At 44.4% G+C, this 12,711-nt stretch overlaps 1 protein-coding gene across 1 annotated transcript in view; it reads left to right on the top strand.

Moving 5' to 3' along the window:
- The window catches only part of LGI2 (leucine rich repeat LGI family member 2), a 63,489-nt gene that overhangs the window by 928 nt on the left and 49,850 nt on the right, over positions 1-12,711 (top strand). Inside the window, exons 2-4 of the mRNA XM_007952561.2 lie at positions 1,329-1,400; positions 3,426-3,497; positions 6,486-6,557. Coding sequence (XP_007950752.1) covers positions 1,329-1,400; positions 3,426-3,497; positions 6,486-6,557 — 216 coding nt within the window. The remainder of the gene's footprint in view (positions 1-1,328; positions 1,401-3,425; positions 3,498-6,485; positions 6,558-12,711) is intronic.

Genomic DNA, 12,711 nt, shown 5'->3' with positions numbered 1-12,711 from the left:
ACACCAAAGGGTTTCACATTAGTTATGCACTTGCTAAGAGATGCGTTCAACCTGCCTTCACACAGCCACTCAAGCCAAAGGAGCAGCCCTGGGGCTAGTGGGCTGTGTTTTACTGATGCCTGCTAAAATGACTCCCTTGTCCCAGGCCAAGGTGCTCTCCCCAGTCAATTAAAGAGGCTGGGAATCCCAGGGATGGCAGTGATGTTGCTCCTGGTCTGGGCACTTCCTCCTGTGCTACACTGTCCTGCTTTCCACCGAGGACAGGTGGAGGGACCCGGACTCTGGAGTGAAGTGCTTTGGGTTTGCATTTGTGGAAAGTCCAGAGAGTTGCCGGTGGGAACAGAGGGCCTCTTTCATTCCTGATGTTAGTGCCTTAGATGATGTGGAGGATTCTAGACCGTTCCAATTCCCCTTGTTAGCTCCTTTAGACACACAGCTGCTTAATTAATCTGCATGTTAACTCAATTATTTTGAAATTCTGTACTGAGGTCCTGCTTTGGCAGGAAGGGTCCCCTGGCGGCAAAAATAGAGCCGAGGCCTCTTGCCCTGGAGTTGACCATTCCATCTGGCAGATGCATCGCCTCCCGCTGCACATTCAAGTTCAGGTGTCTCGGAGTGTTTCCCCAAGGCGTTCACGCTGCATCTAATCACAAGTGCGCTGAGTGTCTTTCAGAGCTGTGCTCCCACAGGGAATGCTTAATCTTACCCTGGAGTTTCGTTGGCCAACATTAGAGCTGTATCTACACAAACAGAATCTTGGGCAAGGGTGAAGTAATTACCCTTTTGCAGCCAGGGCCTCCTGTGGTTAAGAAAAGGAAGCGAGGGGGTTGATTCCAGTCAACTAAGATCACATCCGTGGAAGGAGTGAGGCTGATGTTAAAGGTTTCTGTGATTCAGGCTAGTTTTCATATTGATTCAGTTCATTGGAAATGACTTCTCCATTTGCTTACCCTTTAGAAGACACTGGCCAGCTGTTCTAAGATCTTGTCAGAGCCCCATGATTGAAAGTAAGGATGTGAGGTGGAAGGTCGATTGCCTCCCCACACTCTTTCCATTCCGAAAATAAAGCCAGTTGCATTGAGTTGATCCCAACTCATGGCGACCTCATGTATGTCAGATATACCTGTACCCCACGGGGTCTTCCACGACTGATTTCTGGGAGTAGATCCCCACACTTTTCTCCCGAGGTGCCTCTGGGAGGACTTGAACTGGCATCCTTTCTGTTAGTAGCCGGGCACTTAACCACTCGCAACACGAGGTGGCCTGTCCACCACCCAGCACTTCCTAAAAGAAACAAAGGCCCCGTTCTGTTCCTCTTTTGCCCCCAGGAGCTTGGTGAATGGAACGTTTTCGGAAATCAAGGACCGGATGTTTTCCCATTTGCCTTCCTTGCAGCTGCTGTGAGTATGGAAAGTCCTTTCTGTAAAATGGGACTTCTGAGGTGTGATCCTTGGGAGAGCAGCCTCTGAATCTTTGGTGCCACTCCTTCCTAGAGTCCCCAGCTCTATGAGTAAATGGTTGTTGGCTCTTAAAGTTGCCTTGCTCTGTGGTGTCCCCAAAAGCTAACTGCCAAGGAACCTTGCTCATTGTCCCCTTCTTTAGTTTGGAATGATGTTTCCTCACGGACTTTATTGTAGATGCCAATGCCTGTGTCTGACAACTGGGGTGATAGCTCCCTTGAATTATGACTGGCATGCCACCTAAATGGACTCTTCCCTGAACATCTCACTTGGAAAGAAAACCTGCATTTTTTTTAATGCATCAATAGTATTTCACATAGATTGGCAGGTTGGTGGGTGGGTTGGCTGCTCTGTGGGGAAGGGGTCAGCTTAGTGCCTCTGCTTCTCACTGCTGCTCTGGGCGGTGGCTGGTGCGGTTCTGTTCTACATGTCTCTGTTCCGAGGCTCCAGCAGAAGAGGCACCTCTGGGCCTGAGGAAACTTTTCTTGTGACAGTAGCAGAACCACAAGAGAGGGACAACACTGCAAGGCCTTAGAGGGCCTGGAAAATTTGCATTGTTAAGTCTAGATGGTACTCTGGGTATAGGAGGATTCCGAGTCCACTTAGTACTTGGACTTTTGGGCTTAATGTAATCATCCCGTTACTCCTAACAGAATAAACCAAACCCACTGCCATGGAATCGATTCAGACTCATAGTAACCCTACAGGACAGAGTAGAACTGCCCCATGTTGTTTCCAAGGCTGTAAATCTTTATGGAAGTAGACTGCCTCATCTTTCCCTCACAGAGTGACTGGTGGGTTTGAACTACATACCTTCTGGGTAGCAGCCCAATGCTTTAACCACAGTACCACCGGAGCTCCTTGAACAGCACAGGAGGGTATTTTTCATTTTCCTCATCAAATAAGGAAACTGTGTCTCAGGGAAGTTAAGTAACTTGATAAATAACAGTGAGGATTCTAATGCAGGGCCCCAAACACCCATTCAGACCCATCCTTTGCCACACCATCTCTCAGCAAGCAGTGCCAATGCCACTGTGGTGAGTGCCCACGTCTACAAGCCAGGTCTGTTAGGTTTGCTGATGAAAAGAAATGTCCAGAAAGCAGTCTTCAAGAGAAAATCAGTAATAGGCAAAGTCCTGAGTAGGAGCTTATTCTCTTTATCTACACTGATTCTTAAGCAGGATTGAAATTAAACTAAGTATAACCCTAACCCTAATCTACAGAAAACATGAAGAAACGGAGGATAGATTATCCATCCCAAATAAACTTCCTGTTGCTAATTTAGTCCTTGAAATGTTATATGCCTACCTTTTTGTTTGTTTGTTTAACATTTTAAAACTTGACATTTCACAGAAATTGTACTTTGGTTAAAACAGACTTCCTATGCAATAGAAATGCAATTTCAGGTATTCTTTGGGTGAACAGATTTTAAGTGGTAACTACATACACTCATGTAGAAAAATATATGGTGATAAAGAGTATTCTGAAGGTTTCTTAAACATTTATTATTATTTCTTATAGGAACGTATAATATAGTAGCACATTCATTGTTGTTTTGGCTGTGTGATTTTGGTCAAGTTACTTGACCTCTCTGGGCTCAAAGTTCTCTAAAAATAGAGGTGGGTTAGATCCTCTTAGTTCCCTAATTTTATGATTCCTTGTGCACCATAAAGCATTTAGTTGTGCCAAGCATTAAAATGTTTTCAAATAACAGTTATTAATGAGACCATATTTACAAGACCCACAGGGTAGAAAGGGTGGAGTCATGAGAGTGACCTAAAAATCTAGTCTGAAGGAATCGATTTGCCTTGTCCATCAGCTATCTGAGAGTAATGCTGTGTGCCTCTTGGACCATCCTTAGGTCAAAGAAAAGCCCATGTTTGCCCACACATCAGGAAATAGTAAAAGAAACATAAGTGACTCAAGTTTTACGTCTCTGCACTGAAATCTGCCCTTCTTTTTCAGATTGCTGAATTCTAACTCATTCACAGTCATCCGCGATGATGCCTTTGCTGGACTTTTCCATCTCGAATACCTGTAAGTTTTGTGCTCCTTCGATTTGCTGAGCGTTCGGCATCTCAGTAGAGTCACTGGATCGCTTTCCATTCTGGAGCTGCCTCTCTGAGAGTTCAGGGGTGGAGACGTGGAGAGAACAGGGTTCTCAGCACTGACCTCTCCAAGTTGCCTTGCTTATAAACATGCTGGGGCAGGAGGAGGTTAGAGACAAAGATGGGGAAAGGAAACAAAGAAGGAAAGATACCCATTCATTCTCTGCTGACATTTCATTTGCCTTGTAGTAAGCACAACTGGAAATTGAGTTGGATATTTTTACCTTTCATAACTAAGCCCAGATTTGCTGATCAGCCAAAAATAGAGCCAAATGTTTCTGAGGGTTGTTTATTTTTATATAAAAGCTCTCTATTTGGGGGCACACCTTCGTGTTTTTTATTCAGCTGTCCTATATCCTGTTTGTGTATCTCCTGCGAGCCAATGATGAGGGTATGATTTTATTGTCTTTTCTCCTTTAAAACATATATATACATTTGTATGTATGTATATATTTTTCCCTTTTCTGATGTACAGGTTTCCTCCAGCAGAGAGAAAATTCTCTATCCTATTTCTGATTCCTCCTTTTTGTCCTTTCATGTCTTTTTTTCCCCCTTAAGTTTTTCCATCCATCTCTCTTAGAACTTTGTAATAATATTAATCCTGCTATCAGCTTGCATTTCCTTACTTAGTATTCTGAGGGATTTTGAAAGCCTCGTCTCTGCTGCTTATCTGAGGTCAACAGGTAGATGTCTGAATTTTAAACACATCCCGAGCATAAAATCTCTGCTGATTTTATGTCTTGAGGAATGATGTCTCTAGAGGAATTCTTTCTCCAGAGTATACATAAAATGTGTGCTCTCCTAAGAGAGTGCTACAACTGAAATGCTGCAAACAGTGAGTCTATCAAAGGACAGAAGCAGCCAGTGGAGTTGGCAGATGTAAAGCTAACCATTTTCTCTTATGGATGGGTCACTTTACTGTCAATGATTCTGGGAAGGAAATTAGAAATACAAAGTTAGCTTATGCTGCAGTCTGTCATTGATGAACACTCTGATTTTCTTTTTTTTCCTTTTACAGTTTTTAAAGAATAATTTATTTTTGTTATTGTTGTTGAAAATACACATAATAAAACATACACCAATTCAACAACAAAAGAAGGAGAGTCCGAAATAGGAAGAGGAAATGGAATGCATGGTTAATAACTGCCTCCTTTGCCGTATGACCAGAAGAACTAGATGGTGCCCAGCTGCCATTACTGAAAGATTTGATCAAAGATTCTCTAGAAGAATCTTTGATCAAAGGGGCATAAAATGCAGAGCAGAATTTAAAATCTTGTTGGAATCCAGAGTTTCTGGAGCCTTTAAGGCTGGATGAACCCTTGAACTACTGCCCTGAGATAATCTTTAAACCTTAAACAAAAAAAATCTCCCCTGAAGTCTTCTTTTAAACCAGATAGTGTTGTTGTTGTTGTTGTTGTTAGGTGCCTTTGAGTTGTCTCTGACTCGCAGCGACCTCATGTACAGCAGAACGAAACACTGCTTGGTCCTATGCCAGCCCCATGATCCTTGCTGTATCTGAGCCCATCGTTGCAGCCACTGTGTCAATCCATCTCATTGAGGGCCTTCCCCTTTTTGGTTGTCCCTCCAGTTTGCCAAGCATGACATCCTTCTCCAGGGAATGGTCCCTTCTGACAACATGACCAAAATAGGTAAGACGAAGTCTGGCCATTCTTGCTTCCAAGGAGCATTCTGGCTGCACTTCCTCCAGGACAGATCTGTTAGTTCTTTTAGCAGTCCATGTGCTTTCAGCATTCTTCGCCAGCACCACAATTCAGAAGCATCAAAACCAAACAATAGTTTAGCTTAATTAGTAAAGAAACTTCTTACCTATATGGACTCAAATTGACAGCACTAACTCGAAAGTTTACATAGGAGGCATGAGGGTGGTGAGTTATGTTAACAGTGAATTTGGAACAGGAGGGAAGGAACGGTTGTACAACTTGAATGTAGCCAGTGCCACTGAATTGTACGTGTAGAACTTGTTGAATTGGTGTATGTTTCGAATCCCCTGATTTTGAAAAACAAGCATCAGGAAATTCTCAGTGCAAGAATTGAGAAATATTTCTCTGACCAATGGTGTCAAATCATAAGGCCTCTTCCTTGGACTGTTTCATCAAAGACACCTTTGCATTGGACATATTGCTATACTGTAAATTAAAATTTAGTTCTCCGTGGCCCTAGGGAGTAGCCATAGTGCATTGCTTCATATATTTCTCACACAGACTTGAAATTGTCCCAAATTATTGCACGATTTCATGCACAATCCCTAAGACATTTCTGCCCAGAGAATGAAGTTTGGCCTGTCCTCCACTTCATTTCCTTCCCACCTTCTGGTGGCTTAGAGGTCTTGTGAGCGTCCATGCTTCACCACCTGTATGGTCAGAGATTAGTGTAGGCATGATGGTGATGATATCACAACATGATGAACGTCGGGACATGGTGAACCCAGCTTTGCTGGAACCCCAGCTTAACAGCACCACCCTCAGAAAAACTTTAATATGGAGAAGAACAATGAGGTCCCCTCAAGGGACAATGATGTTAACCAAAGTATTGATAGCCAGGCATTGTGAAATGTAAGAGGGATTGAGTAGGGAAAGTGTCTGGAAGCATTCCAGTGTTGCAGAGAGAGGAGGATTTCTTGCCTTTGAATAGTGCTTGCTTTTTTGCTTCCCCCAAGACATTTTTATGCATATTGCCAACTCTGAATTTGAAGACTTCCATGCCGTTTCTGGAAGGAACATGCACCCGTGCGTGCGCTCTTGCACACACACCCTGCTCCCCTTTGAATCTGTCTCTGACCTGATCTCTAGGGACGAATTCCTTAAATTCATGAGTGCTTTCAGATATTGCTCAGAAAGCAGGCCAGTATCATTTGTTTTTTAAGTAAAAAATGTAATCATATGCCTTTGCTCCTCAGGTTCATTGAAGGAAACAAAATTGAAACCATTTCCAGAAATGCCTTCCGTGGCCTCCGTGACCTCACTCACCTGTAAGTCCTACAAAGAGTGGGGAAGCCCTTTAATGCAAGGAGTAAGAGTCACCTCCTGCTGTTCTTCTCTTCGTTGGCTGTTGTTTCATATTGTAACATTCTCAGGAGGAAATAGATTCCCACGTGACCAGAGAGGGTTTTTTTTTTTTTTAGTTTGCTTGCTCACACCCTTAACTTTCTTCTCATCTCTGTCATCCTGAGACACTGACCACATGACATTGTGAAGTTAGGAGATTCTGAATTGTGAGGGATCTGTGTCCGCTGATGGAGTTCCTGGTTGGTACAAACAGTTAACACACCCTGCTTCTAACCGAAAGGTTGTAGGCTTGAGTCCACCCGTAGACACTTCAGAAGGAAGGCCTGTTAATCTACTTCTGAAAAAAATTAGCCCTTGAGAGAAGTTCTGCTCTGACACACATGGGTCACCATGAGTTGCAGTCAACTTGATGGCAACTTTTCTTTCATTGTCACTTGATGGAAAAACTGGGAAGGAAACTAGCATGTGTTGTGCACCTACTGGGCGCCAGGCTGAGTGCTTAGTGTGCCTTCTCCTCTTTATCTTTCACAGTAATCTGTGAGCCCCCATTTACATATTTGGGAACTGACACTTAATGACTCATTGATGAATGTCCAATGTATTATCACAAAATAGAATAGAGACATTTTCATGGATCTTCTAATTTGAATACAAATAACTTTCTTTGATGTTGGATTAATCTGCAGCTTAAGCTAAGCTCTCTGGGTTCTTTGATAGCTTACTGGAGAAAAAAATTTAAACAAATTGAATTGAGTTGACATATCAGAAGGAAGCAAGAACACACACTTAGCACATTTGTAAACCTGGAAAAATTAGTAGCTGTGTTTATGAACATGTAAAATAGTCATTGTCTAGATAAGAGTGATGTGTTACCCAGGAACCAGGTACCATTTGCATGATAGATATTTTGTATGTGAAGAAGATAATGTGGCTCATCTCCATAGTCAACATCATTGCAGTAAGAAGAAAATTGGGAAAATTGGAAGGCTTTGAATGGGGGTATTGGACAGGATGGTGGTACCTTCAGGGTGTGGAACGTTGACTGATGCAGCATGGATATATAATCCATCTCATGAGATGATCCTTCACCCCAGGCCCTGATACTGTGTCTGTGGATAGGTTGCATGAGCACTTCATTTTGAATTGCCAACAAGCAGAAGGTCTTCTTTGAGGTAAAGCTCATAGAAGAAGAAGATGAGGAAGAAGGGCAGTGGGGTCCCTCTTAGAGGCACCCAGATGCCTGTTGGTATCACTACTCCTGGTTTTCTTTTCTGCCTACAAAAACCTTCGTTTTCTTTGGATTCACCCTAGATGCCAAATCCCCACATTCCTGAACCGGCTAAGAACACGGGCGTGGAGTCATGTAGCTTTGAATTTAAATCTCAAGGCCATCACTTAATATTGCTTAGCCTTCATGAGGGTCAGTTTCCATTTTAAAATGAGGATGATTATACGTCTCTGGGTGGCTCATTCAGTTAAGCACTTGACTACTAGCCAGAAAGTTGGTGGTTTGAACCCACCCAGAGGCACCTCAGAAGGTAGTCCAGACGATCTGTCTGCTTCTGGGTCATGAAAACCTTATGCTACTTTGCACACATGGGTTGCCACGAATTGGAATTGACTCAGCAACAACTAATGATAACAACATACTGACCTCAGGATCTCTGTACAGAATGGACCCATGCTTGCTTCCAAAGCAACCAGCACATTATCTGTGGGAAATGCTCACAGTATGGGTGGTGGTGCTGTTGGCATTATCATTATCTTCAACACAGTTCCCTCCTTCTGCCCATTAAGAAATCGCGGTTTTCTTCTTGGACTGCTAGTAGCCTTGACAGTTTGGGTGGCCAGACAGCATCTGCTAAGAAGACAGCTGTGGGTATCTGAAGAGAACAGCTGTGGACAGATGAGTCTAGTTCCCAGAAGTCAGGAAAAAAGGGTTTTGTTTCTGAGCAAAGGCTTTGGGCAGATTGTGAGCCTAAACCACGTCCATGTGACTGGTGGAGTTAGCTCAGATGACAGCTTCCATTTACCCCATTGTCCATGGTCTGTCTGAGGATGTATAAGATTGTTCATGTGTGTCTATGGGTGCATGGACTTACACACACGTGTATACGTACCTGTGTATTTGCACAGACAATCATATGTGTATCTTATGTGTGTACAAAGTACCTCCTTTTCTGTGTGACATGCAGAGGACACAAACACAGAGAGGATGAAGCTGTCCTCCGCTTAGGTCTAGAGTGCACACTGATGTGTTACAGGAGAACTGGGCCCGTCTGCGTGTGTATGACCCCCTGCAGTCAAACCTATGGCCCTCTTCTCCCCAGCCCTTCAGCCACATTTCCCTGCACCCCTCCACACACCAGGCTCTCAGGGCATGTGCACATCCAGCTTATTCCACGGTCATGCTTTTCCTAGCATCCTTTCCCGTTGCCTGGGATGCTCTTTCTTCTGCTCCTGGTCTCCTGGAATCTTCCCTGTCCTTCAGAGTCCAGATGAATTCCGTGTCTGCAATGCAACCATTCCTTATCCTCCTCCTTACCCTTCTGGGAGCCCTCACTGTCACACACCACCCATTACTGCAGACACAGGCAACACAGGTTGGTGCTGTTCTGTTCCTTGGGTATTAGTTTCATCTCCCCAGCAGGGTCGAACGCAGGGCCCATGCAGCGCCTCTGTCCAGAGCCCTTGGCAGCTCTGCAGTTTCCCAATTTCCATCTCAGGACTAAGCCAGCAGGAGGTGCTTTCTGATTCACTGATTGATCGATGGAATCGCTTATTGAGCTGGGCTTTTCCACGTGTGCTTTACTTCTGGGCAAGTCAGGTGACTTTTAAAGCTGACTCCTCCAGGAGTCATATAATTATATAATTACATATGATAATTACTGTATTTAGTACTTCAAGCATTGAATGTATTTAAAGGATGAACTGATTTCCCTCTGCTCCCCACCCACTTTTTTTTTTTCAAATCTCTAAGGAAAGAGAAGAAGGCAGTGGTGGTTCAGTGGTGGAGTTCTCGCTTTCCGTGGGGGAGCTTGGGTTTGATTCCCGGCCAGTGCCCCTCACGCACAGCTGCTGCCTTTCTGTCAGTGGAGGCTGTGTGTTGCTGCGATGCTCAACAGGTTTCAGTGGGGCTTCCAGACTAGGACAGACTAGGAAGAAAGGCCTGGCAATCTGCTTCTGAAAATCAGACAACAAAAGCCTGTGGGTGACAACTGTCTGAATTGCAGCTGATTATGGGGATGGTGTAGAAGCAGGGGACATTTTGTACATAGGGTCGCCAGTGGTCAGGGTGGGGCTTGACAGCAGTGAACAAGGAAGGAGAGGCCGTCAGCTCCCAAAGCTCCCCTGTGTGCTTAGGAAGTCACTCTCTGGAGCTTTAATTATCTGATTTGATCTTTCATAACCTTTTCCAACACCTACAGGCTCGCTTTCATATGGAAAGAAGCAAAGGTCAGATTTCAAAGCAGGGGGCAGCACCAATCTGTAACTAAAATCTAGGATGTTGTTGTCCAGCAGCCAATAAAGCCCAAGGGACAGGGAGCTGCTAAGGTGTTTCAGAAATGAAGTAAGTGCCATTTGTACTTACTTGGATTTGTAGACAAAATGAAGTGGAAAGCTGAGATGTTACTCACTGAGCGTGAGTGGGATGGACAATCCATCTTAATAATGCTGCTTTCTGAAATCTAAATTGAGCACTTGGAATGGTTGCTAAACACTTTTTTTTTTTAGCTTTGATCATCTTATATATTCTTACCACTTTGATACAATAAAATCTGAATTAGCTGAAAATTTTTTTGTACTTTATTTTCTAGAAAAAGTGACCATCAACCAGAAAAGAAATCAAAACCAATACCCATCCTTTTTCATTTCAAAAAGCAACTTCCAGAGTAGGTGCCAATTGATTCTAGAGTCAGCCTATTTTCCAAAACCTTTAGACACCAAATGTAAAAATAAATCATTTAGGAAAGAAAGGTAAAATAATACATGAAATTGCATTGTAATTAACAGCACACAAGGACAGATACGAGGGGTGCAATTCAGATACTTTGGGTCTCTCCATGTGAGAGAGGATGTGGCTCAGTGGTGGAATTCTTGCCTTGCATGTGGGATACCTGGGTTTGATCCCAGCCTGTGCACAGCCCCATACCTCTGTTGGTTCATCCTGCATGTTGCCAGGATGCTGAACAGGTTTCAGCAGAGCTTCCAGATGAAGATGGTCGAGGAGGAAAGGGCTGGTGATCTACTTCTGAAAATCAGTCCGTGAAAACCCTGTGAATCACAGAAGTCTGGTCCACAAGTGATCATGGGTATGATGCAAAACCAGGCAGTGTTTCTTGGTTCTAGTGTGCATGGGGTCACCATGAGCCAGGTGCTGGCTTGGAAATGGCTATCATGAAGCTGGAATGTTTGGATGAACTCTGGGCTCAGAGATTTCCAATGTGCGAAGCTAGCCAGGTGTAAGGGTCATTATGATGCTCCAACAAACCAGTGTCATGTGTATTTTAAAGAGAGTGGTGCTGAACTGCCTGTCTGTTTATCGTTGGTGTTCTTTACTGTTTGCTCTCACGTGGGTAAAACAAAAAAGAATAGGCATCCGTTTCCTGGCTGACTCATACTCAAGCATGGTGCCTGTGGGAAATCACAGACTCATTGGCCTTCCTTTCAACACCCAGCATCTTTCCGCATCAACAGCTCTGCACAACTGCCACTCACCTTCAGCGGGATTAGGATGGGGCACCGCAGAGCCCTGAATCATCGCAGGATGATTTGCTGGTGTTCATCCTGGTCTGCTTACTGGGGGTGAAGTAGGACGTTGGAGAAAGATCTGCAACAAAAAGGAAAAGTGCAGAATGATTGCTGGTCAGCCGTCTTTAATGGGAAAATGAAATTGATCCCCAGAAATCATTCCCTAAGCATTCCGGTTAATTCAGATCTGATTATGTTGTCATTAAGTGTTGGAGCTGAGTGTCTTTATGTAAAAAGTTAGCTGAGTTCTTTCTTAGAGTCCTAAGTAGTAGAATTCACTTAGATGGGCCACAAGAGAACTTCAGGGAACAAGACTCTACATCTTCTTTCATCGCTGTCATGTTGGTGCTTCAATCATTCATTCAGCTAACATATAGTAAGTCCCTACTATGTGTTAGGCACTGTTGCAAGAGCTGAAAATACAACAATGGGCAAACAATGCCCTCATTTTGCTTATGTATAACCAAGCCAAATCTACTGCCATTGAGTCAATAGCAACCCTACAGGACAGAGTAGAACTGTCCCATAGGGTTTCCAAGGCTGTAAATCTTTCCAGAAGGAGACCGCCTCATCTTTCTCCCATGGATCAGCTGGTGGCTTTGAACCACTGACCTTTTGGTTAGCAGTCCAATGCCTTGACCACAAAGTCAAGCATGGCATTTGACTTTGCTTATGTATAACCAAAACCAAACCAAACTCGCTGCCATTGAGTTGATTCTGACTCATAGCAACTTCCATTGGCTTTCCAAGGCTGTAAATCTTTACCCTGGGAGCGAGGTAAGCACGGGCGGGCTTGTGCTTACTCACTGATCTGTACTGAACACTTTCCCTTGTTACCCTCCCGAGAGGAACCGGGTCTACGGGAGCAAGGTAAGCTTGCGCTTACTCACTGATCTGCACTGAACACTTTCCCTTGTTACCCTCCCGAGAGGGACCAGGTCTCTGGGAGCAAGGTAAACATGGGCGGGCTTGTGCTTACTCACTGATCTGCACTGAACATTTTCCCTTGTTACCCTCCCGAGAGGGACCAGGTCTCCAGGAGCAAGGTAAGCATGGGCTGGCTTGTGCTTACTCTCTGATCTACACTGAACACTTTCCCTTGTTACCCTCCTGAGAAGGAGGGTCTCCGGGAGCAAGGTAAGAACGGGCGGGCTTGTGCTTAGTCCCCGGGAGCGAGGTAAGCACGGGTGGGCTTGTGCTTAGTAACTGGGAGTGAGGTAAGCACGGGCGGGCTTGTGCTTACTCACTGATCTGCACTGAACACTTTCCCTTGTTGCCCTCCCGAGAGGGACCGGGTCTCCGGGAGCAAGGTAAGCACGGGCGTAGCACAGAGTAGCAGGCCGGAAGAGCAGGAGAAAGGGGTAA

The sequence above is a fragment of the Orycteropus afer genome, unplaced genomic scaffold (assembly GCF_000298275.1).
Source record: "Orycteropus afer afer isolate SDZICR_OR568_19922 unplaced genomic scaffold, OryAfe1.0 scaffold00346, whole genome shotgun sequence".
NCBI classification, from domain to species: domain Eukaryota; kingdom Metazoa; phylum Chordata; class Mammalia; order Tubulidentata; family Orycteropodidae; genus Orycteropus; species Orycteropus afer.
This window is presented reverse-complemented; position numbering and strand designations above follow the sequence as displayed.